Source organism: Salmo salar, chromosome ssa06, assembly GCF_905237065.1.
Source record: "Salmo salar chromosome ssa06, Ssal_v3.1, whole genome shotgun sequence".
In the NCBI taxonomy this organism is placed as follows: Eukaryota; Metazoa; Chordata; class Actinopteri; order Salmoniformes; family Salmonidae; genus Salmo; species Salmo salar.
The window spans coordinates 83,159,071-83,185,753 of record NC_059447.1 but is presented as its reverse complement, the minus strand read 5'-3'; the positions used below and the strand labels follow the sequence as shown (position 1 = coordinate 83,185,753).

At 44.1% G+C, this 26,683-nt stretch overlaps 2 protein-coding genes across 13 annotated transcripts in view; both read right to left on the bottom strand.

Moving 5' to 3' along the window:
• Window positions 1-5,722, bottom strand: part of LOC106608214 (protein PALS1) — a 46,594-nt gene extending 40,872 nt beyond the window's left edge. For both annotated transcript variants that reach the window (XR_001329411.2, XM_014206043.2), the window contains exons 1-2: window positions 5,555-5,722; window positions 340-898 (exon numbers count right to left, since the gene is read on the bottom strand). Coding sequence is in view for 1 of the 2 variants with exons in the window: in XM_014206043.2 (XP_014061518.1) it covers window positions 340-751 (412 nt within the window). In the remaining variant the exon portion in view is untranslated. The remainder of the gene's footprint in view (window positions 1-339; window positions 899-5,554) is intronic.
• An 11,796-nt stretch (window positions 5,723-17,518) lies between these two features.
• Window positions 17,519-26,683, bottom strand: part of LOC106608213 (gephyrin) — a 186,584-nt gene continuing 177,419 nt past the window's right edge. For 5 of the 11 annotated variants that reach the window (XM_014206027.2, XM_045721084.1, XM_045721085.1 and 2 more), the window contains 9 exons: window positions 25,180-25,238; window positions 24,883-25,036; window positions 24,346-24,467; window positions 23,122-23,224; window positions 21,484-21,557; window positions 21,315-21,382; window positions 21,110-21,213; window positions 18,969-19,065; window positions 17,519-18,412 (listed from right to left, as the gene is read on the bottom strand). In XM_014206027.2, the coding sequence (XP_014061502.1) occupies window positions 18,279-18,412; window positions 18,969-19,065; window positions 21,110-21,213; window positions 21,315-21,382; window positions 21,484-21,557; window positions 23,122-23,224; window positions 24,346-24,467; window positions 24,883-25,036; window positions 25,180-25,238 (915 nt within the window). In that variant the 3' untranslated portion in view covers window positions 17,519-18,278. The remainder of the gene's footprint in view (window positions 18,413-18,968; window positions 19,066-21,109; window positions 21,214-21,314; window positions 21,383-21,483; window positions 21,558-23,121; window positions 23,225-24,345; window positions 24,468-24,882; window positions 25,037-25,179; window positions 25,239-26,683) is intronic. The other 6 variants (XM_014206031.2, XM_014206039.2, XM_014206032.2 and 3 more) reach the window with 3 other exon arrangements.

Below are 26,683 nucleotides of genomic sequence, written 5' to 3'. Positions count from 1 at the left end.
AATGTACTTCCAAACAGAAGTGTTTCACTCCAAATGGATCCATCCTCTTTACCAGAGGTGAGGGGAATGAGTGACTTCCATGTGACTAAATGGAGGGAGCCTTTCCATTGACATTCACTTTTAATCTCCAATCCTCACTCCATCAATGACCCTGGCTCAGCCCTTTGCTTGCACACTGTTCTGACTCCTTTGTTTCACAGAATCATTATGAGAGTTCCCAACACCTCTATTGTTCTTCTCACAGAGGTACCCCTCCCCCTCTTTACCCCATCCCCTCTCACCCTCACCCTCGCCTCCACCTACCCCTTCGCCTCCCCCTCCCTTCATGATTCTACTCACCCGCAGCCGTGTCCCCACCAGGCAGGGGGCTCCCATCCTTGGTCTCCTTGCCTGCCTCTGGCGCTTCGAACGTGGGGTTGTCAATACCCGTCTTGGCTGGGTTCTGGGCCAACTTCTTGAGCCTGAGCGAGGCGTTGAGATCGATTTCATGCTTCCCTTTGTTGGCGTCCTCCTCCCGCTTCCTCCTCAACTCTTCCTGGTACTGCTGCATCCTCTCCATCTGGGCGCTGCAGCGGGAACCCTGCACCATGCTGCTAACAGTCCCCACCACCCTGTCCCCAGGGGGGAAATCCACAGCCCTCTCTCTCTGCTGCAGCTTGGCTCCACTCCCAGGACCCTCCGTGCCATTTTCAGGCCCCATTGGGTCCTCTGTTACATATCCGGGTCCTCCGTTCTGGTGAGAAGTGATCATCCCTGCTCCGGGAGCCTGACCCTGGCCTACACCTGTGTGTGTTGATAGGGCAATGTCCACTATGAAGGCCTGAGGCTAGGACTCTTCACTGCAGCAGGGGCCATAGCACTTCAACTGGGACAGTTGTCTTCAGGTGGTGAGCAGGTTCTGAAATGCATAAGCAGGGTTAGGATGGAGCAGCAACATTACCACTGTTCTAGTCTTGTGAGCCATAATGTGAAGTCTTGTGATAGCTAGCCTTATGAAATTTGATGAGAGACTACAACCGTTTACCTCCTTCTTATCAAATTTACACTATTCATTATTACAGCCACAATATATTTGTTATGTACTCCAGGGCTCTCAAACTGGTGGCATACAGTACACAGCATTTACTATGACAGCTGTGGTCGCGGGCCGCAGATGTCATAGTAAATGCTGTGTACTGCATCGTCAACTGTTACACCACAGCCCTTCATACGTTACTACCAGAACCAAGGCACAGCAACACACCACAGCCCTCCATACCTTACTACCAGAACCAAGGCACAGCAACACACCACAGCCCTCCATACCTTACTACCAGAACCAAGGCACAGCAACACACCACAGCCCTTCATACCTTACTACCAGAACCAAGGCACAGCAACACACCACAGCCCTCCGGACCTTACTACCAGAACCAAGGCACAGCAACACACCACAGCCCTCCAGACCTTACTACCAGAACCATGGCACAGCAACACACCACAGCCCTCCATACCTTACTACCAGAACCATGGCACAGCAACACACCACAGCCCTCCATACCTTACTACCAGAACCATGGCACAGCAACACACCACAGCCCTCCATACCTTACTACCAGAACCATGGCACAGCAACACACCACAGCCCTCCATACCTTACTACCAGAACCATGGCACAGCAACACACCACAGCCCTCCACACCTTACTACCAGAACCATGGCACAGCAACACACCACAGCCCTCCGGACCTTACTACCAGAACCAAGGCACAGCAACACACCACAGCCCTCCATACCTTACTACCAGAACCAAGGCACAGCAACACACCACAGCCCTCCATACCTTACTACCAGAACCATGGCACAGCAACACACCACAGCCCTCCGGACCTTACTACCAGAACCATGGCACAGCAACACACCACAGCCCTCCATACCTTACTACCAGAACCAAGGCACAGCAACACACCACAGCCCTCCACACCTTACTACCAGAACCATGGCACAGCAACACACCACAGCCCTCCATACCTTACTACCAGAACCAAGGCACAGCAACACACCACAGCCCTCCGGACCTTACTACCAGAACCAAGGCACAGCAACACACCACAGCCCTCCATACCTTACTACCAGAACCAAGGCACAGCAACACACCACAGCCCTCCGGACCTTACTACCAGAACCAAGGCACAGCAACACACCACAGCCCTCCAGACCTTACTACCAGAACCATGGCACAGCAACACACCACAGCCCTCCATACCTTACTACCAGAACCAAGGCACAGCAACACACCACAGCCCTCCATACCTTACTACCAGAACCATGGCACAGCAACACACCACAGCCCTCCGGACCTTACTACCAGAACCATGGCACAGCAACACACCACAGCCCTCCATACCTTACTACCAGAACCAAGGCACAGCAACACACCACAGCCCTTCATACCTTACTACCAGAACCAAGGCACAGCAACACACCACAGCCCTCCACACCTTACTACCAGAACCAAGGCACAGCAACACACCACAGCCCTCCACACCTTACTACCAGAACCAAGGCACAGCAACACACCACAGCCCTCCGGACCTTACTACCAGAACCAAGGCACAGCAACACACCACAGCCCTCCATACCTTACTACCAGAACCAAGGCACAGCAACACACCACAGCCCTCCGGACCTTACTACCAGAACCAAGGCACAGCAACACACCACAGCCCTCCAGACCTTACTACCAGAACCAAGGCACAGCAACACACCACAGCCCTCCGGACCTTACTACCAGAACCAAGGCACAGCAACACACCACAGCCCCCCGGACCTCGGTGAACACATAATTTGGCCCCTGGGCAAAATGAGTTTGAGACGCCTGATATACACTATTCATACAGTGTTCTGATGTTCAATTTTGCATATGGTACCTTAGTCCAGTATATTTATGCGTAAAGGTCCAGACAGTAATAACCAACCTGGTTACCTCACCCTGATCTTTGATTACCTATCGCACCTAGTATATACCTTACTAGTAGAACCACCTAGTATATACATTACTATCAGAACCACCTACTACATACAATACTACCAGAACCACCTAGTACATACAATACTACCAGAACCACCTACTATATACCTAACCACCATTTTATCCTCCCTCCTAGTTTACAATCAACAGAAAAGCTAATCTAACTCTTCACATGGCAACCTCCCTGGCCTGCCCTCACTTTCCTGCTGCAATCCCTTGAGTCCAGCAGGCCCATCCACCCCTATGTCTGTCACTCTGTCCCCACCTGGCCTTGCCTGAATATCTCTCTGTCATCTAATATCCCCTCACCACTTTCATCTTTGCTCCCTGGGTCCTCCAGGCTGATTTTATTAATCTACAGCCATAATGGGGATATAAAATGTGACAGGAAGTGCATAATAATCCATTCAACCAGAACCGGTATATTACGAGTATACAACCAACCTGATCTGCCATTGCTGCTGTGGATTACAATCTATTTTAAGGATGTTACCCAGTATTAATCTGGATTAACCAACTATATGATTGTATGACTATTAGATGTTCACTAGGGAAATAAAGTGAGCCGGTGTGTATACCATACTCAAGGGCAACTGAACTTGCAAGTTTTTTCAAAAGGCCAAATTGTATAATTATTTTTCTTCAGAAAGAGACAACGGATGAGAAGCAAGCGCTTTTTTGTGTGAGGATTATATGCATTTCAAGATGCCAGGAAAAAGTTCTCACAAAGGTGAAGTTTTGTCTGGTTAGGGACAGTAGAATGGAGAAGCAAAAAGGTAGGAATGTTACTCAGAGAGTGTATGGGGCGTTTCAATACACAAACATCAGCTGGCTCTCAAAATGTCCACCCAACCCAATCAAGACCCAGTCAGACCTGATGCTGCAGGGGAACCGAAAAACATAAAATATTAAGCAAACAGTATTGTCTAGAACTAACATGAATGACAAAGGAAACTCAGTAAAATGGCTTGAACAGGAAATAACATGAGCATGTCATCAATGTAATAATTCAAGATTTTTTGGGGCAGTTCTCAGCTTTTCTTGGACAGACACCTTTGAAGTTCCTTCTGTCAGAGAGAGGCAGCCAGCCACGACAAACACACATGGCAACCCTAACCCCTTCACCCCCGGTACCAGCTAATTATGTCTGGCAGGTCTACTCTCTCCCCCTCCTCCCCCTAATACCCTAGCTCTCTTCTCCCCCTCCCGTATCTGGGCATTTAGCACTGTTTAGAGCACAGCGAGGCTGACAAACAGTACAGACAGCCACAGTGAGCCACCAACACCATCTGTTCCTCTCTTGTGGGTTTGGTTAAGCCTGGGGAGGAAGAATCTTATGGTCTAATGTAGTCCTCCAGGCTTCAGCTCTGTCAGCAGCATGACACTGAGGAGAGACCATGGGAGCTGGCATAGGTTCTTTGAACGTACACACACACACACACACACACACACACACACACACACACACACACACACACACACACACACACACACACACACACACACACACACACACACACACACACACACACACACACACACACACACACACACAGAGCCACTTACATGCATATGTAGGGAAGCACACAAACAGGCGCGCATACACACCACACCCTTTGTGGGGGTAACTTTATACTAAATGTAGGCATACATTTGATTATCTTCACTCATATCATTTATAAGTGTAGAAAATGAGTTCACCAACAGTAGGCCCTAGACTAGACCGCATGGCTCAGGGCTCATCTGTGGCTGTAATTACACTAGCTCCTAGTTAACTGATTAATTGAGGAGGACGTTGATAAGAGGGGCCCCTTTGGGAAAACAGGTTCAAATTGGTGGCTAATTAAATACTGTTCCTTACAGCTGGTGGCTAGGCTACTTGTCAGAGTGACTAATCACTCATGCCCCAGAGTCAATAGTTTAAGTCTGTTTTAAATGGCTTTAAATGTCAGGTGGACTCATGAGTCAAAAGGGTGCCGAAAAAGGAAAGGTTTCAACTTTGGCCTCTGAAATGTAGATACATAGAAATGTATCTAAATAATTCATTTAGGCTACTGAAGAACAGCCATGTTTTCATAGTTAAAATAAGTCATTCTTAGAGCTACTTCGATAACCGAGCTTTCACTGCTGGCTAAAGCTATTATTAAATGTCTATTCAACATGTTCAAATAGTGGGGCTACTACTGGAAGCAAGAGGTTCTCCTTACATGGATAGCAGAACTGCAACACATATAGGCTCACATTGGAGTGCAGATCTGTCCTGTACTGTTTCAATTTTGATAAACATCAACTTTAACGTGTGAAATACAGCACAATTTGATATAAGTTAAATTGATGCAGTTGTAGGCTTGTGATTTTGGTGTATGTGATTGCTTTAATAGAAAAGTTAGAATACCAACCGCGAGATGGTCATTACACACACACACACACACACACACACACACACTCACACAAAGAGTGCGCTGATACTGTTGGCGAACTTAGTATTCAATGAATGTTTCTAGACAATCGGATCGGACTCAACAGTCTAAGAAGTCTACTCACCGCTTCCAAGTCTTAAAAAAAAGAATTAATCCCGTAATACGCAATGGTTCTAAAATACCTGTTCTATTGCCCACATAAGATGTTCAAGATGAGCGTAGCCCGTATCGTCTTTATTCGTCTAGCTGGTTGTTCGTACTTAGCGCGTCTGAGTTGGGACAGCTTGCATCAATGCAGTGTAACTGCGCATGATGTTTGAGCATCTCCCAGGCAACTCCACGGCGCCAATTTGTTTACCATATCAATGGTCATGAGCGACAGTGTTAGTCTTTCAATAGTATGTGATAACTTCACTTCCTATTCCACAAATAGTGAACTAATTTTAGCTGTATATACAAAGCCAATATATAGGATAAATATGAAGAAAAAAAACACGACTTTGGTCAGAATTAGTTAGGGAGAATAAACTGTACAGTGTGCACCTCACGATCATATGTGCCTAGTAGAATGATAGTTACTTCACCTGCCGTACGCATTAAAAGTCCATAAAAAAGGACGCAATTAATCCTAAAATTGACAAGGAATCAAAAATGTCATGATTTCGAAAACATTTTTCTATCCTTCTGAAATGTAAGGACTTTGTCTAGTTACGGACAAAAAACTATTTACCATGATTTATGTGTTAATATGGAGAAATTAAAAACAATACATCTTGCATTGGCCTACAACCCTGTTAGCAATGGGCACTCTGGAGGCCTACATCATGCCAGGGGCCTTCAACCCTGAAAGCAATGGGCATTCTGGAGGCCTACATCATGCCAGGGGCCTACAACCCTGTTAGCAATGGGCACTCTGGAGGCCGGCATCCCGCCAGGGGCCTAAAACCTCATTAGCAATGGGCACTCTGGAGGCCGGCATCCCGCCAGGGGCCTACAACCCCGTTAGCAATGGGCACTCTGGAGGCCGGCATCCCGCCAGGGGCCTACAACCCCGTTAGCAATGGGCACTCTGGAGGCCGGCATCCCGCCAGGGGCCTACAACCCCGTTAGCAATGGGCACTCTGGAGGCCGGCATCCCGCCAGGGGCCTACAACCCCGTTAGCAATGAGCACTCTGGAGGCCAGCATCCCGCCAGGGGCCTACAACCCCATTAGCAATGGGCACTCTGGAGGCCGGCATCCCGCCAAGGTGGTCGCGCGGTGCGACAGCTTTTTTGCCCATCGCCTCACCGCCCACGTACACTAGGGGGCGGCACTCCTGACAAAACCTGCAAACCAGACTGTGGTCTTGTGAAACAGTGGTTGTAAAGAGTCTAGCTAGCTAAACCCTTACAAAAAAGATTGCCGTTTTTAAACTGCAGCAAAAAGTGCAGTAACTACAGTTGATGGTGGTATTTTGGACACAAGCATTTCAGAATAACTGCAGTGTATTTGTTCTCAACTAGCCTACCTGGTTAAATAAAGGTGAAATAAATAAAAACTGCTGTTGAACTGCAGTTAAACTGCACTCTAAATGCACTTCAAAATAAGTGTGTTATTTTGGACTCTGACTGCTATAATTTTTCGTAAGGAAAGCATTTACTGCAAATTAAATGTACAATTTTGTAAACTTGCCTTGTTGATATTTGCCATGCATGCAGTTGAAGTAACGTAGCTAGCTAACTATTTTCTTGCTTATTGTGTAGTGGATTATAAAAATACCTGTATTCCTATGGATGTCGCTAGCTATTTAGCCAATCTGGGTATGGACCCTAAAACGTTTGGTATAAATATGAGTTCAGAACAGTGGTTTTAATTGCTTCCACCAGTTAATCATTCATCCCCAAGATATTGCAGAAAATGACTGTTACACACATGACTGTTACACACATGACTGTTACATGTCAATCTTATAAAGTCAACATTAGCTAGCTAGCTATGAACCTCAGCTATCATGGCCGGTTGTATTGACTTTAAATGGCATCAATGAAGCCTATGGATTGAGGAGAATATAATATAATTTTATTGTGCCAAGGATGCAAGTCATATATACATGTAGTTATTCCAAGCATGGGTTCCCCCACATTGTAGCCTGTACATTGAATATATTCACTGATCATGTACTCTACGTTGGCAAATAAAGGTGTGGTTCAGGTATGAATGTCTGCGAGACATTCTTTTTCAGTCATATCCAATACCAGGAGTATCAAACTCCAGTATTTGAATGAGGCTGTGTCTGCATGTATGTATTACAATTATACACTTCAACAGTGTTTACCAATCCTGGTCCTGGGACATCAATGGTTACACATTGAACTCTGCAATAGACTGGAACACATGATTTAACTAGTTAAAGGTTGATTTGTAATTCATATATACAGAACCAGAATTTAAAAAACAGTGCACTACACTTCTTATGCATCATGTAAATACTCTAAAACAGGTGCATTTCAATATCTAATTTCCTCCATCTCTATTGATCTGAGGACACAGGACAGGTGTAGTATTTCATCAAATCAGAGACTTCATTTCAACCAGTAGAGAATTCTTTACTAAAAGAAGTTCATTATCCAAGTGTTCATTCTCTGTCATTCATTACCCATCTAGTCGTGGTGTGTCTGTTGGGGAGGGGAGCATTTATTTTAGCATTGTTGTTGTCTATGTATGTGTTTACATAATACATGCATTATAAATATTATAATATTATATTATCAATACAAGTTCAATCTGTACTTCAATGCACATCTGGTGGGCACTATAAAAACAGAGGAAGAAAGAGGAGGTGGGGAGAGAGGTGTGAGAAGAGTGTCAAAGACAGAAAGGGAAAGAGATAAGAACATAGGAGCAGGGATGACAGCATATGATTCATGAATTACAGTGCTACTAGGGAAGAAAGCACATGATTCATGAATTACAGTGATACTAGGGAAGAACGCATATGATTAATGAATTACAGTGATACTAAACTTCATATTCTCAGGTCCTCAAAGTTGCATAAGTGTGTCTCTAACGGTGTCTCCTAACCAGCCTTGGGCTCCCAGTTGGGGGAAGTGCCGCTGACGGGACTGGGGGGTTGGCATTGTCTCTCACATCAAAAAATACCTGCAGACATCAGACAGATGGAGAGAGAGAATAAAAAAAACAAGATTAATCATGCTAACACTGCCAGTCATCATAATCATCAGGAGGTGAAATGCACTCTGGGGCTGCTACATATCTATCTGTAGTTCAATGTAAAGCATCTTTTTAATAATACTTCCTGTTGAACCCGACCAAGTGACCTCTCACCTCTGATCATGCTGTGCCCTCTGTGTCAGACAGTTCAGAAGTGGTTCACCGACACAGCTGAAATAACCTAGAGCAGGTATTCCCAAACTGGGGCAATTCCATCAGGGGTACGCCAAATAAAAATGTGATTCACATTTAAAAAAAATATAGATCATATTTTTTTCAAACAGTCCATTTATATTTTTCCAACGGGGCTATACATTTGGGTGAGTTTTTTTTAATCGCCTGAGTAACCTCATTTCACTGCCAAAAATACAATTAAACCATCTAGTGTTCAGAAAAATAACAACACAATGTCAAATACAGGTAGCCTAGTCAAATAATTAACATCCAATCTCATTAACCGTTACTCTCTCGCGGGAATTCCACTAATGGTCTGTATGTAGCCAAACGTAGCTGTTGCTCATGCTGATATCAGTACTGATGGCGCAAAAGCCATGACAGGGAGACATTGTGGAGTGGTAAGCAGTTGCAAGCAGTTGCTCCCGATGCCACTTAGGTACACAGCAGCATCCACTGAGAGGCTCTTGCTGCCAAGGGAATGCCTGACAGCTTGAAAGATGTTTTGGACACTACAGTGAAAATGGTTAACTTTGTTAAAGTAAGGCCCCTGAACTCTCGTGTATTTTCTGCATTATGCAATGATATGGGCAGCGACCATGTAACGCTTTACAACATACAGAAGTGCGCTGGTTATCAAGGGGCACGTTTTTTTTTAAATTGAGAGACGAGCTTAAAGTTTTTACTGACCATCATTTTCACTTGTCTGACCACTTGCATGATGACGAGTTTCTCACACGACTGGCCTATCTGGGTGATGTTTTTTCTCGCCTGAATGATCTGAATCTAGGATTACAGGGACTCTCTGCAACTATATTCAATGTGCGGGACAAAATTGAGGCTATGATTAAGAAGTTGGAGCTCTTCTCTGTCTGCAATAACAAGGACAACACACAAGTCTTACCATTTTTTGTTTGTGTGCAAATGAACTCAAGATTACGGACAATATCAAATGTGATATAGCGAAGCACCTGAGTGAGTTGGGTGTGCAATTACGCAGGTACTTATTCAATGTTATTGCCCTACTTGCAGGCTTCTCACACAGTTCAACGGCGACAAACGTGGCAGTAATCAAATAAGTAACATATAACCACTGAGTGTACAAAACATTAAGGACACCTTCCTAATACTCCACAAGGTGTCGAAAGCGTTCCACAGAGATGCTGGCCCATGTTGACTCCAATGCTTCCCACAGTTGTGTCAAGTTTGCTGGATGTCCTTTGGGTGGTGGACCATTCTTGATACACACAGGAAACTGTTGAGCGTGAAAAACCCAGCTACACTGCAGTTTTGACACAAACCAGTGTAGCTGGCACCTACTACCATACCCTGTTCAAAGGCACTTAAATATTTTGTCTTCCCGTTCACCCTCTAATGGCACACATACACAATCCATGTGTCAATTGTCTCAAGACTTAGAAATCCTTCTTTAACCTGCCTCCTCCCCTTCATCTACACTGATTGAAGTGGATTTATAAGGGACATCTATAAGGGATCATAGCTTCCACCTGGATTAGCCTGGTCAGTCTATGTCATGGAAATAGTAGGTGTCCTTAATGTTTTGTATACTCAGTCACATGAGTTTGGTGGCACCTTAATAGGGGAGGACGGGCTCGTGGTAATGGCTGGAGCGGAATTAGTGGAATGGTATCAAATACATCAAACACATGGTTTCCATGGTTTCCATGTGTTTGATGCCATTCCATTTTCTCTGTTCCGGCCATTATTATGAGTCGTCCTCCCCTCAGCAGCCCCCTGTGTACTCAGTGTATAACATACTAATATAAAAATACAAAATAAACAAAATCAAGTACAAGAGGCATGCAGATAAAAGAAAATAAGATACAAAAAAAATGGCATATAGGGATATAGTAGGACATTGTTTTCCCATGTGCATAGTGAGTGTAATATGTTCAGTGCAGTTGCAGCATAGAAAAATGTGAAAGTATATACATGAGAAGTGCAGTATGGTGACATAACTATTGCATTGGTCTGGTAGACAAAGCTGATCTCAGTGTGTACAGAAAATGAATAAATGGTAAGTGTGTGGTAGGGTGCAGGAGTCAGCCCAGGGTTCAGCTGTTTGTTACAGTTCTGTGGCTTGCGGGTAGAGGCTGGTTTTGAGACAGGTGGTCCGAGACTTGACGTTGACCCTCACTGCAGCGGATCCCTTTCCCCTGTGCGCCGCAGCCTCCTGCCTTCAACCGGAGGCGCCTTTCAGGTAACGGGTGACCTGAATCTGGACCCCTCAGCCATGGCAACCCGGGTTGCGGAGTTCTTCAGAATGGCTCCTATACACAAAGAAAGAACATTGAGTAACGCACATGGTCTTACACATGAGTTTAAGAATTGACTTAAAAAGTAGAGAAAACAAGTGTAACACATTTCATAATATCAAAACTTACTGTGAAGAAGGATCTTCAGAAACAAGTAGCTGAAACAGGCCTTATCCCCTGCCCCAGTCCAGGTTGTGGTGATCGCAAGACTGTTTGACAGAATGCAAGGTAGTATCCGCCAAACAGCAAGTGGGAGGAAAGGTTTTGCTATCTGGGTTAAGCCTGTCACATGCTTCCCAGTTGGAACAGTTAGCATATACAGTGCCTTCGGAAAGTATTCAGACCCCTTGACTTGTTCCACATTTTGTTACGTTACAGCCTTATTCTAAAATGGATTAAATATATTTTAAATGTCAGCAATCTACACACAATACCCCATAATGACAAAGTGAAAACAGGTTTTTAGACATTTTTGCAAATTAATAAAACCAAAAAAACATCCCTTATTTACATAAGTATTTAGACCATTTTCTATGAAACTCGAAATTGAGCTCAAGTGCATCCTGTTTCCATTGATCATCCTTGAGAGGTTTCTACAACTTGATTGGAGTCCACCGATGGTAAATTCAATTGACTGGACATGATTTGGAAAGGCACACACCTGTCTATATAAGGTCAGTTGACAGTGCATGTCAGAGCAAAAACCAAGCCAAGAGGTCAAAGAAATTGTCCGTAGAGCTCCGAGACAGGATTGTGTCGAGGCACAGATCTGGGGAAGGGTACAAAAAAGTTCTGCAGCATTGAAGGTCCAGAAGAACACAGTGGCCTCCATCATTCTTAAATGTAAGAGATTTGGAACCACCAAGGCTCTTTCTAGAGCTGGCTGCCCGGCCAAACTGAGCAATCGGGGGAGAAGGGCCTTGGTTAGGGAGGTGACCAAGTACCCAATGGTCACTATGACAAATCTCTAGAGTTCCTCTGTGGAGATGGGAGAACCTTCCAGAAGGACAACCATCTCTGCAGCACTCCACCAATCTGGCCTTTATGGTAGAGTGGCCAGACAGATGCCATGCCTTAGGAAAAGGCACATGACAGCCCACTTGGAGTTTGCCAAAAGGCACCTAAAGACTCTCATACCATGAGAAACAAGATTCTCTGGTCTGATGAAACCAAGATTAAACTCTTTGGCCTGAATGCCAAGCGTCACATCTGGAGGAAACCTGGCACCATCCTTACTGTGAAGCACGGTGGTGGCAGCATCATGCTGTGGGGATGTTTTTCAGTGGCAGGGACTGGGAGACTAGTCAGGATCGAGGAAAAGATGAACGGAGCAAAGTACAGAGAGATCCTTGATGAAAACCTGCTCTAGAGCACTCAAGACCTCAGACTGGGGCGAAGGTTCACCTTCCAACAGGACAACGACACTAAGCACACAGCCAAGACAATGCCGGAGTGGCTTCGGGACAAGTCTCTGAATGTCCTTGAGTGGCCCAGCCAGAGCAGGACTTGAACCTGATCGATCATCCTCTGGAGAGACATGAAAATAGCTGTGCAGCAACACTCCCCATCCAACCTAACAGAGCTTGAGAAGATCTGCAGAGAAAAATGGGAGAAACTCCCCAAATACAGGTGTGCCAAGCTTGTAGCATCATACCCAAGAACACTTGATACTGTAATCGCTACCAAAGGTGCTTCAACAAAGTACTGTGTAAAGGGTCTGAATACTTATGTAAATATGATATCTGTTTAAATTATTTTATAAATTAGCAAACATTTCTGAAAACCTGTTTTTGCTTTGTCATTATGGGTTATTGTGTGTAGATCGAAGAGGGATTTTTTTTTTGAATACATTTTAGAATAAGGCTGTAATGTGAAAAAATGTGGTAAAAGTCAAGGGATCTGAACACTTACAGAAGGCACTGTATATTATGACAACATTTTGTGACGTTTTGGTGTTCGGCAGAGTTTTTTCAGCTGTTGGAGCGCACAATATTTTTTCTTGAGGCAAATCGAAGTTTGGTAGCCGAAGTCTATGCATCTCTGTGGGTGATTGTACTATTCCTAGTAGGAGTGGAAACTATGTACGGGATTATTGTCATTCAACAAGAAATAATTCATTATATACAATTTTTTTCATTAGTTAGTCGTAAAACTTTGCGACTAAGATCTCCTTGGCAATAACAACAAAAATCATGAAATCTGTAATAAATTATCTGAGATTAATTCTGACTATTTTGAGGAAGTGTATACTGGCTATGTTGATGCTGCAGCATCTCAAGAGGCCAAACAGTAATATTTCCTTTTTTCTAGATTAGCAAGCAAAGGTCTTTTAAAACGTCTTAGGGCTAGGCCCCTTTTTTCTCAATTTCCACCTGAATGACGTGCCCAAAGTAAACTGCCTGTTGCTCAGGCCCTGAAGCCAGGATATGCATTAATTGGTACCATTGGAAAGAAAACACTTTGAAGTTTGTAGAAATGTTAAAATAATTTAGGAGAATATAACACAATAGATATGGTAGGATAAAATCCAAAGAAAAACCAACCTGATTTTTTTGTTGTTGAGAGACCATCCTCTTACAATGGCAAGTATAAGGTCATACTGAAAATTAACTCCCTGGATGCAAATCCTATGGCTTCCACAGGGTGTCAGCAGTCTATGTTCAAGGTTTCAGGCTTGTAACTTCAAAAACGAATAAGAAATATCAGATTTAGTACAGGGACACATTCTGAAGAGAGGACGCACCTGCTAAAATCCTATTGAACATACTTCTTTCCATAAGAAATATTATAGTTTGATTACATTTTAGGGTATCTGAAGAGTAAATAGAAACTTATTTTGACTTGTTGAAACAAAGTTTAGGGGTAGATTTTCGGATTCCTTTCTCTGCATGTTGAATGAGTGGATTACTCAAATCGATGGCGCCAACTAAACAGACTTTTTGGCATATAAAGAAGGATTTTATCTAACAAAACAACACTACATGTTATAGCTGGGACCATTTGGATGACAAATCAGAGGAAGATTTTCAAAAAGTAAGCAAATATTTAATCGCTATTTGTGAATTTATGAAACCTGTGCCGGTGGAAAAATATTTTGATGTGGGGCGCCGTCCTCAATCGCTGTAATAGCTACTGTAAATCGGACAGTTCAGTTAGCTTAACAAGAATTTAAGCTTTCAACCAATATAAGACAATTATATGTTCCTAAATGTTTAATATACACTGCTCAAAAAAATAAAGGGAACACTTAAACAACACAATGTAACTCCAAGTCAATCACACTTCTGTGAAATCAAACTGTCCACTTAGGAAGCAACACTGATTGACAATAAATTTCACATGCTGTTGTGCAAATGGAATAGACAACAGGTGGAAATTATAGGCAATTAGCAAGACACCCCCAATAAAGGAGTGGTTCTGCAGGTGGGGACCACAGACCACTTCTCAGTTCCTATGCTTCCTGGCTGATGTTTTGGTCACTTTTGAATGCTGGCGGTGCTTTCACTCTTGTGGTAGCATGAGACGGAGTCTACAACCCACACAAGTGGCTCAGGTAGTGCAGCTCATCCAGGATGGCACATCAATGCGAGTTGTGGCAAGAAGGTTTGCTGTGTCTGTCAGCGTAGTGTCCAGAGCATGGAGGCGCTACCAGGAGACAGGCCAGTACATCAGGAGACGTGGAGGAGGCCGTAGGAGGGCAACAACCCAGCAGCAGGACCGCTACCTCCGCCTTTGTGCAAGGAGGAGCAGGAGAAGCACTGCCAGAGCCCTGCAAAATGACCTCCAGCAGGCCACAAATGTGCATGTGTCTGCTCAAACGGTCAGAAACAGACTCCATGAGGGTGGTATGAGGGCCCGACATCCACAGGTGGGGGTTGTGCTTACAGCCCAACACCGTGCAGGACGTTTGGCATTTGCCAGAGAACACCAAGATTGGCAAATTCGCCACTGGCACCCTGTGCTCTTCACAGATGAAAGCAGGTTCACACTGAGCACATGTGACAGACGTGACAGTCTGGAGACGCCGTGGAGAACGTTCTGCTGCCTGCAACATCCTCCAGCATGACCGGTTTGGCGGTGGGTCAGTCATGGTATGGGGTGGCATTTCTTTGGGGGGCCACACAGCCCTCCATGTGCTCGCCAGAGGTAGCCTGACTGCCATTAGGTACCGAGTTGAGATCCTCAGACCCCTTGTGAGACCATATGCTGGTGCGGTTGGCCCTGGGTTCCTCCTAATGCAAGACAATGCTAGACCTCATGTGGCTGGAGTGTGTCAGCAGTTCCTGCAAGAAGGCATTGATGCTATGGACTGGCCCGCCCTTTCCCCAGACCTGAATCCAATTGAGCACATCTGGGACATCATGTCTCGCTCCATCCACCAACGTCACGTTGCACCACAGACTGTCCAGGAGTTGGCGGATGCTTTAGTCCAGGTCTGGGAGGAGATCCCTCAGGAGACCATCCGCCACCTCATCAGGAGCATGCCCAGGCGTTGTAGGGAGGTCATACAGGCACGTGGAGGCCACACACACTACTGAGCCTCATTTTGACTTTTTTTAAGGACATTACATCAAAGTTGGATCAGCCTGTAGTGTGGTTTTCCACTTTAATTTTGAGTGTGACTCCAAATCCAGACCTCCATGGGTTGATAAATTGGATTTCCATTGATTATTTTTGTGTGATTTTGTTGTCAGCACATTCAACTATGTAAAGAAAAAAGTATTTAATAAGATTATTTCTTTCATAAAGATCTAGGATGTGTTGTTTAAGTGTTCCCTTTATTTTTTTGAGCAGTATACATAATTTGTATGATTATTTAATTGAATTGCGTGCCCTCCAGTTTCACCGGAAGTTGCCCCGCCAGCAGGACGCCAAGGCAATGCCATAAAAGTCTGATTACATCGGTGACCATATTGTTGGCAAATTAGATTGTACCGGTATCAAAATATCTGTTCAACATCAAATTTGACTATACATGTGTGAAAATTCAACAAAAAAATGCTTCTTTTGGGGAATTCAAACCATTTGCTTGTGTTACAAAAGGTTAACGAAAATAAAAAAGTATTCTTGACAGTGTCTCTTTGCAATCATTACCATTTGGAGTAAAAAGAACGACCCTAGTTGGCGCTTCTAAGCTAAAAAATATGTTACTTTAGGTTTAATGATTCTAGGGACAGTCAGACAGCGGCACCTGCACAGTATCTGTTTGCTTATACACAGCTTCAGTATTTTCAACTCTATTTTCTATGAGGGTAATCCACTCTCATCTCTCCGTGACATTTATACATACATATGTATACATAACCTCTTTGTGTACACATAACCTCTTTGTGTACACATACCCTCTGTGTGTACACATAACCTCTTTGTGTATACATAACCTCTTTCTGTATGCATAACCTCTTTCTGTATACATAACCTCTTTCTGTATACATAACCTCTTTATGTATACATAACCTCTGTGTATACATAACCTCTTTGTGTATACATAACCTCTTTATATATACATAACATATTTGTGTATACATAACCTCTTTGTGTATACATAACCTCTTTCTGTACACATAACCTCTTTCTGTACACATAACCTCTTTCTGTATACATTACCTCTTTCTCTCTTCAGGGTTTGATCTTTCAATGGCCTATTGGCTTCTTCACGTAGGCTACGTCAAGATGCAGGAAGTTAAGGGTTAAAGGCCCATGTTCATAACGTGTCTCAGCGTAGCAGTGCTGATCTAGGATTTCATTTCTTATTTTATTTAACCTCTATTTAACTAGGCAAGTCAGTTAAGAACAAATTCTTATTTACAATGACGGCCTACCCTGTCTTTTCAATATAATCTAAAAAGGCAGCACTCTTACTCTGAGCCACTTTATGAAAACAGGCTCAGGAACTGGTCATAAACTTGATCATGTTATTGGACCACCCTCAAACAAGGTGCATCAAAGAACAAAAATCACTTTTTTTTCTTTAAATAGATTTTATAAAAAAAAGGAAACCCAACAATAACTTTTTTTTACATAATGATCAAGGATTTTTATTATCGTAGTCTCTTTCATCAGTTTCATGTCATTACAGAAAATGTATTATAGTACAGCGTTGTTCAATGTCTCCTCATTGCTTCAATATAGGTAATTTCCTTCGGAGTGCTGGTCACATATCTGTACAATATGGTTAATCTTCGTCATATTTTTTTCTGTACATTTTTTTGAAGTCAGTTAAAAAGGCTGTCAGCACTTAAAGAAGCTGTTTCTTTTATTCTGTGTGTTTTCCCTCTTTCTCTTAGGCAATCAAATAAAATACTGTTTTTGTTTTTCCCAGTTAACCACGCTCCCCGGGGGCAGAGTTGCACCTGGTCAGGTGATAAATAAGGAAGCTTCAGGGTCTGGGCAGGTTGGTGGATGACTGCCTGCCCCCCCCCCCTTTCCAGCACCACCCTCATCCCTGCCCAGGCATTTGGCACTGCGCACATAAACAAGACTCACACGATAAACAACAAGCAAAGCTCTTTGTCAAGCCATTGTGATGCATCCTAATGAGAGAAAAATAGAAGTGTGTGGTGTCACCGTTAAAGCGACACACCACAGAGGAAATAGACCTAGATTATACCCTCCCCTCCTTCCTCTTACACGAGCACCGTGGGAAATCTGGAGTCTTCCTCAGGGTTTTTCTTGATATAAAAAAAAAAGTATAATTTTTTTCCACTAAAATGAGAAAATAATATTTCTTATTTTTTTGTCCTGGCAGGCACCTACAGATCTATTAAAATGCTACTGCTATTGATAAGGTCTAGCATTGAACACACAAAGCAATTGCAATGAAAGGAACAAAGTTGCCTTACAATCTAACAATGATAGTAAGAAGAAGAATCATAAGAATAATCATAAGAATATATTACAGAATAAATCTCTTTTTATAATTAGATTTTTTTTCTTTAAAAGTTATATTTTCTTTGCTTGAAATACTATTATAATCTTTTAAATTAATCATATTTTTTTGTATCATATGTACCTAGGTTTGTGATGGAGATGTTGACTATACCTCAACGTTATCCAAATCAAGAAAAACTAGCTGTGCCGTTGCATATTACAGAATAGTCAATGATATGTGGACATGCACCATGAACCACCCATTCGAACCCCCTCTCTCTCTATGAAGCCATCTCAACGTCCCCCTTTGATGACATCATAGCCGGCCGATAACCATGACGTCGACCACCTCTCCCTTGTGCAGCTCCACGTATTGCTCTGTTTTTGGAGGTAGCATCAGGAGACCGTTGGCGCTGCGCATGCTCATCAGCCTGCTGCTCACCTGGTTTCCTACGTGATGGAGAGAGGAAGAGAGAGAGAGAGAGAGAGAGAGAGAGAGAGGGAAAGAGAGAGAGAGAGAGAGAGAGAGAGAGAGAGAGAGAGAGAGGGGGGAAAGAGAGATTGAGAGAGGGAAAGAGAGAGAGAGAGAGAGAGAGCGAGAGAATAAATGCACTCTAGGCCCTCTGTCAGTGCCCAGTACCACACATGTCCAGGAGGATTACACCCATGACAGTCAGGATGATCTCACTACCACAGCATGCAAGGGAGTGAGAGCCTACTAATACTACACTGTCTGATACTACACTGTCTAATTGTAGTTCTTTAAGCAATACAATACTACACGTAATAGAAAACAGTGAAAATAGTCACAGCCAGAGGGTCTGTTAGATGAGAGGACTATAGCTTACCCCTCTTCAATTGCCCATGAACAAAGCCAGAGACATTTAGTGTAGTCGTTTAGTATAGAAGTGTATCGCTCCTTATAGCAATGCACAATAGAACAGAATAGAAAATAATACAATACAATACAATACAATAGAATAGAATGGTATGATTCCATCAGTACCTGTGCTCTGGGCCCATGGCAGAGGCTCCTGGTGGTGCCATGTCAGAATGCAGCGGTGGTACTCAGGGCGAGGGTCCAGCTTCACGTCACATGACAACTACAGGAGACAACCACACAATCAACAGGGCTCATCATGACATGATGACCTCATCATGACATCACATCAGGGTGTGTGTCCCAATTATCTCTCCTCCCTCCTGTCATGACGTTGTCCTCTTTGGACACTGCGAGCACCATCCCCCGACCTCTATACTTCTGACACCAGGCTCTGTAAGAGCGGTCGTAAATTCCTACGAGGAGACCCTCTCCTCATGGCCCCAGTATAGAGAGAACAAAGGAGTTCTTACACCTCATAGAACTGGAGAACCGAATGACATTTATGTTCTGGAGAAGGTATAAAAGATCGGTGAAGAATCCAGCTACGAACTCATGAGAGATAATACCGCCACATTACCATAATCATGTTTATACAATAGCCTCAGCTATGAGACTTACATCTAAATGGTTGTATAAAATTAATGAATAAGGATGGAACAGTTTGTGAAATTGTGTAATGTGATTTTGGACTGTTTAATGAAGGAAACTCCAACTCCAAGTCTTAACTAAATCAGAGGACCGCCCATGAGCACAGTTATGGTCTGGCGTCATGGGACAGGCCCTTTTCTGCTCTTCCGAATAAAACCCCCACCTAGGTTTTCTATCACCAGACCGAGCTTACCTTAATTACGAGATGGCTAAAGGATGGAGACCAGCTTACCTCAATAACGAGAGGGCCAAGGTTTGAGAGAAGACCATGCATTTCTCTTGATGAACTTTTAACCATACCACGTGGTTAAACTCTTACACTATCGATACCGACAGAATAAGAACAAGTCTTTGATATTAATTACTAGTCTGTAGCTAGGAATTCGGTATCATTGAACGCGAAGACCGACAACCGCCGAAACAGCTATCCTATAACGACATTAATGAATGTCACTCTGAACTACTCATTCTAACCACGACAGAGAGCGAGAGAGGGCGGACAAACTCTCCAACAGAAACAAACTTTTCAACAGAGATCCCGACGACACACTGAGCGTAAAAATATATATTGATTGCAATTATTCCCGAATGAGTGAGCGTTCATGTGCAAAGGATTAGTATTTCAATTGTTATAATTATCAACTCTGTAGTGCCTTCTCAGCTGACCCCCACTCCCCTTTTGTCTAACAAGCTGCCATGCCGGTTTAGCCCACTAGGGCACATTTCTCTATCATTTCATTTAAATTTTTTACATTTAGCAGACGCTCTTATCCAGAGCGACTTACAATTTCTTTGTAACGATATCTACTGTTTGTTATGCATTTCTGTGAATTACTTAGTTAGTAAATAAATTATTTTAAGACAATTGATGTATGGATGACTCATAGTGAAGACTGGGTTCGTGCAGATAACCAACAATTTACGACGTTTGGAATGAGACTGACGAGGTAAATAATAATTTATTAATTCGAAGACTAATTGATCAGATATTAAAATATCTGAAAGTTATATTGGGAAAATTATAACTTTGTAATCTGAATATTTTCCTTGGTGCCCTGACTTCCTAGTTAATTACAGTTACATGATTAATCAGGTTAATCGCGTAATAATAATTACAGAGAGTTATTTGATAAATATGTCTTCAGTTTTAATGATGCCAAAGACATGACACTCCTGAAGTGTCCACTCGTTCAACTACAATTCATACGCATGCATATTTTTTGCATATCCCAACTCCCCCTGAGCCACCCTCGGAGAGTGGGGTCACGGCCAGGGTCAGCCATTATCAACGGTGACCCTAGAGCAATTAGGGTAAAGTGTCTTGCATAAGGGGACATCGACAGATTTTTCACCTTGTCAGCTCAGGGATTGGAACTAGAGAACTGTCCCAACGCTCTGACTGCTAGACTACCTGCCACCCTAAATGACCATCTGGTCTGGACAGTAAACATTCTGAAAGGATATACAGTAACTGGTCTATGGCCCACATGGTCAAGTCATGTGGTCAGACAAAACACCTATTCCAATTCATTTTGAGAGGAAAGCGAGGATAGAGAAAGCAAGCAATCGAGGAAAGACAAATTAAGAAAGATTCATGGTCGTGACTTCATTCTTACCCTGGCTTTGATGATGGTGGGCCGTGGGTCCAGGATCCCCTGCATCTTCCTCAAGGCGGGAATGACGAAGAGGTTACATGTCACCACAGCAGACACGGGGTTACCTGGGCCGGGGGGGGCAGGGGGGGAGAAAGAAAACAAGAGTGTGTTAGAAACCAGTCTGGAAACGACTGTCTGATTTCCTCTTTCTCTTTACTTTACACACTACCTGGGAGGGCAAAGATGAGTTTACGAACACCGTCCATGTCCAACGTGGCGAACGTTGTCGGGAGACTGATATGATGGGAGAAGAGAAGAACAACATGGTCATCAATGAACAATCCATCCACCGGTCCACCTGTCCAGCCATCCCTCCCTTCCTCCCTCCATCTCACCCTGGTTTCATGAAGACTCGTCCAAAGTGGATCTGGGCATGCAGATCAATATCCAGCACCTGCTTCAGATAGTCCTGAAAAAGAGTATCACACAGTTTGGAGTCTTCTAAGGTACATATAAACAGATAAACAGTTCTAGTGTAGGTGTACCTAAAACCCACATAAGATGTGTGCACCACTGGGGTGTATTCATCAGGCACCAAGGCAACAAAAAAAACTGAATGAAACAGGAAGAAAGTATCTGGATCAGTCCAATAAGAAACTGAAACTCTCATTTACATTTTTTTGCTGCAAAATGTTTTCAGTTTTGGGACCTTATAAATACAACCCTGTGCAGTGTGAGTCCACATAGTATGAACTCTGCAATGTCATGTATTTACAGTACCAGTCAAAAGTTTGGACACACCAACTCATTCAAGGGTTTTTATTTTTACTATTTTCTACATTGAATACATCAAAACTGTGAAATAACACACATGGAATCATGTAGTAACAAAAAAGTGTTAAACAAATCAAAATATATTTTAGATTCTTCAAAGTATCCACCCTTTGCCTTGATGACAGCTTTGCACACTCTTGGCATTCTCTCAACCAGCTTCATGAGGAATGCTTTTCCAAGAGTCTTGAAGGAGTTCCCCACATATGCTGAGTACTTGTTGGCTGCTTTTCCTTCACTCTGCGGTCCAACTCATCCCAAACCATCTCAATTGGGTTGAGGTCAGGTGATTGTGGAGGTCAGGTCATCTGATGCAGCATTCCATCACTCTCCTCTCTCCTTCTTGATCAAATAGCCCTTACACAGCCTAGAGGTGTGTTTTGGGTAATTTTCCTGTTGAAAAAAAAATGATAATCCCACTAAGCGCAAACCAGATGGGATGGTGTATCGCTGCAGAATGCTGTGGTAGCCATGCTGGTTAAGTGTGCCTTGAATTGTAAATAAATCACAGACAGTGTCACCAGCAAAGCACCCCCACACCTCCTCCATGCTTCACGGTGGGAACCCCACATGCGGAGATCATCCGTTCACCTACTCTGCGTCTCACAAAGACACCGCTGTTGGAACCAAAAATCGTAAATTTGGACTCATCAGACCAAAGGACAGATTTCCACCGTTATAACTGATTGGCTGAAATGCATTAAGAAGGAAAGAAATTCCACAAATAAACTTTTAACAAGGCACAGATGTTAATTGAAATGCATTCCAGGTGACTACCTCATGTAGCTGGTTGAGAGAATACCAAGAGTGTGCAAAGCTGTCATCAAGGGTGGCTACTTAGAAGAATCTCAAATAGGATTCTTCTAAGTACATGATTCCATATGTGTTATTTCATAGTTTTGATGTCTTCACTATTATTCTACAATGTAGAAAATAGTAAAAATAAAGAAAAACCCTTGAATGAGTATGTGTGTCCAAACTTTTGACTGGTACTGTATGTAAAAATGTTAAATGTACTGTATATGTAACAAAATATCAAACACCACAATTCCCAATCCAAATAAATAAATATGATCCTGTTCTGTGTGTGATTGTAATTAATCCCACATTTCCCCCACATAGTATTAACACCACAATTCCCCACCCCGACCACAAGGTGTCAGAATAGTGCAATGTCATAACCAATGACCATTCATACTCACTATTTGCTCACATACCTTCTCTCCCATAGACACCCCTCCAGAGGTGATGATGACGTCAGCGCGGCTGATGCCCTCGTTTAGGGCATTCAGCAGGTCATCTGGGCTATGGGGCCAATAGACAGAGAACAGTTACCATCACACACCATATATAGGGATACAGAGGGATGGATGAAAGAAGGAGATGGAGGAAGAGGAGAAGTAGGAAGAAGAGGAGGGTGAGGAAGATCAGGAGGAAGATGAGGAGGAGGTCGTCTGGGCTGTAGGGCCAATAGACAGTGAACAGTTACTAGTTACCATCACACACCATAGAGGAGGCGAGAGGAGGAGAGAGGAGGAGGCAAAGTAGGAGCAGGAAGAGGAATATAAAACAAAAGGAGAGTAGAAAGAGAGGAATAGTAGGAGTACTAGGAATAGGAAAAGGAAGAAGGTAGAGACAAGGAGAAAGATAATGAGAGGATGAAGAGATAAAGGGAGGAGGAAGAGGAAGATGGTAGAGACAAGGAGAAAGATAATGAGAGGATGAAGAGATAAAGAGAGGAGGAAGAGGAAGAAGGTAGAGACAAGGAGAAAGATAATGAGAGGATGAAGAGATAAAGGGAGGAGGAAGAGGAAGATGGTAGAGACAAGGAGAAAGATAATGAGAGGATGAAGAGATAAAGGGAGGAGGAAGAGGAAGATGGTAGAGACAAGGAGAAAGATAATGAGAGGATGAAGAGATAAAGGGAGGAGGAAGAGGAAGATGGTAGAGACAAGGAGAAAGATAATGAGAGGATGAAGAGATAAAGGGAGGAGGAAGAGGAAGATGGTAGAGACAAGGAGAAAGATAATGAGAGGATGAAGAGATAAAGGGAGGAGGAAAAGGAAGATGGTAGAGACAAGGAGAAAGATAATGAGAGGATGAAGAGATAAAGGGAGGAGGAAGAGGAAGATGGTAGAGACAAGGAGAAAGATAATGAGAGGATGAAGAGATAAAGGGAGGAGGAAGAGGAAGATGGTAGAGACAAGGAGAAAGATAATGAGAGGATGAAGAGATAAAGAGAGGAGGAAGAGGAAGATAGTAGAGACAAGGAGAAAGATAATGAGAGGATGAAGAGATAAAGGGAGGAGGAAAAGAAGATGGTAGAGACAAGGAGAAAGATAATGAGAGGATGACGAGATAAAGGGAGGAGGAAGAGGAAGACGAACAGAAAGAGGAGGAGCAGGAAGAAGACTGTGAAGTCCTACTTGTCTCCCACGATGCCCAGGTTGATGGTGGGATATCCGTGCTCCTGGATGGTGGCGAGCAGCGTGGAACGGTTACTGTCCCTGATCTTTCCTGGGTGGAGGTCGTCCTCAGGGTTTAACAGCTAGAGACAGCAGGGGATGTGTTCATTAGGTACCAAACGGAAGAAAACAGCCTGAAAACAGGGAGAGACTACCAGGATTTGTCCAATAAGAAAAGCAAATTTTCGTTTTCTGTTGCTAAATGTTTTAAAGGCCCAGTGTTTTTTCAATTTAATTTATGGATAACAATTAAGTCACTTACTGTAATAGCTGTAATAGTTTGCTAGAATTTTTTCTCAAGCAAGAACTTTCTCAAGCAAGAATTTAGATTATCTGGGAGTGGTCTGAGTGGAGCGGGGAAGTGCACCAGAGCGGTGGATTATCCACAGTTAGGATTGTGGCGCCAGGATCAATCCACCAGAGTGGAGGGGCTTAATGGGATATGAAACTTAAAAACTAGTTGTTATTAGCTGAGACGTTTGGAACTCTCTGTCTCACCTCGTTGCCTGTGGACATGACGGCCACCACGGGGAACTTCTGCACCTCCACCTCGGTGACCCCTACGGTGGCCAGCAGGCCAATCTCAGAGGGGCCCATGTGGGTTCCCTTAGACAGTACACATTCCCCACGCTTGATGTCATGACCTATGGGCCTGGAGGGAGGGGAGACAAGGACGTTTAATAGGAAGGTTAAAGAGGGACATCAAAACACACTTTTACACAATTTTACACAATTTTACACACACACACACACACACACACACACACACACACACACACACACACAAACACACACCGGATGTCTTGTCCGGGACGGGCCTGAACGAGGATCCGCACCTCCAGCTCCTCTGTGCCCTGAGAAGGAGAAACCAACAAACCGGTAAGGAGCCATTACAAAAAACACCTTCCCTACTGTCGTCACCATCCCTACTGTCCTCCCTTCCCTACTGTCCTCCCTTCCCTACTGTCCTCCCTTCCCTACTGTCGCACCTTCCCTACTGTCAGCACCTTCCCTACTGTCATCACCATCCCTACTGTCATCCCTTCCCTACTGTCGCACCTTCCCTAATGTCATCACCTTCCCTACTGTCATCACCATCCCTACTGTCATCCCTTCCCTACTGTCGCACCTTCCCTACTGTCATCACAATCCCTACTGTCATCCCTTCCCTACTGTCGCACCTTCCCTACTGTCAGCACCTTCCCTACTGTCATCACCTTCCCTACTGTCATCCCTTCCCTACTGTCAGCACCTTCCCTACTGTCATCACCTTCCCTACTGTCATCACCTTCCCTACTGTCATCACCTTCCCTACTGTCATCCCTTCCCTACTGTCAGCACCTTCCCTAATGTCAGCACCTTCCCTACTGTCATCACCTTCCCTACTGTCATTCCTTCCCTACTGTCGCACCTTCCCTACTGTCAGCACCTTCCCTACTGTCATCACCATCCCTACTGTCATCAACTTCCCTACTGTCAGCACCTTCCCTACTGTCATCCCCTTCCCTACTGTCAGCACCTTCCCTACTGTCAGCACCTTCCCTACTGTCATCCCTTCCCTACTGTCATCACCTTCCCTACTGTCAGCACCTTCCCTACTGTCATCACCTTCCCTACTGTCATTCCCTTCACTACTGTCTCACCTTCCCTACTGTCATCCCTTCACTACTATCATCCCTTCACTACTGTCATCCCTTCACTACTGTCAGCACCTTCCCTAATGTCAGCACCTTCCCTACTGTCAGCACCTTCCCTACTGTCAGCACCTTCCCTACTGTCAGCACCGTCCCTACTGTCAGCACCGTCCCTACTGTCAGCACCGTCCCTACTGTCAGCACCTTCCCTACTGTCAGCACCGTCCCTACTGTCAGCACCGTCCCAACAGTCAGCACCGTCCCTACTGTCAGCACCTTCCCTACTGTCAGCACCTTCCCTACTGTCATCACCTTCACTACTGTCAGCACCGTCCCTACTGTCAGCACCGTCCCTACTGTCAGCACCTTCCCTACTGTCAGCACCTTTCCTACTGTCAGCACCTTCCCTACTGTCATAACCGTCCCTACTGTCAGCACCGTCCCTACTGTCAGCACCGTCCCTACTGTCAGCACCGTCCCTACTGTCAGCACTGGCCCTACTGTCATCACCGTCCCTACTTTCATGACCTTCCCTACTGTCAACACCGTCCCTAATGTCAGCACCTTCTCTACTGTCAGCACCTTCCCTACTGTCAACACCTTCCCTACTGTCAACACCGTCCCTAATGTCAGCACCTTCCCTACTGTCAGCACCTTCCCTACTG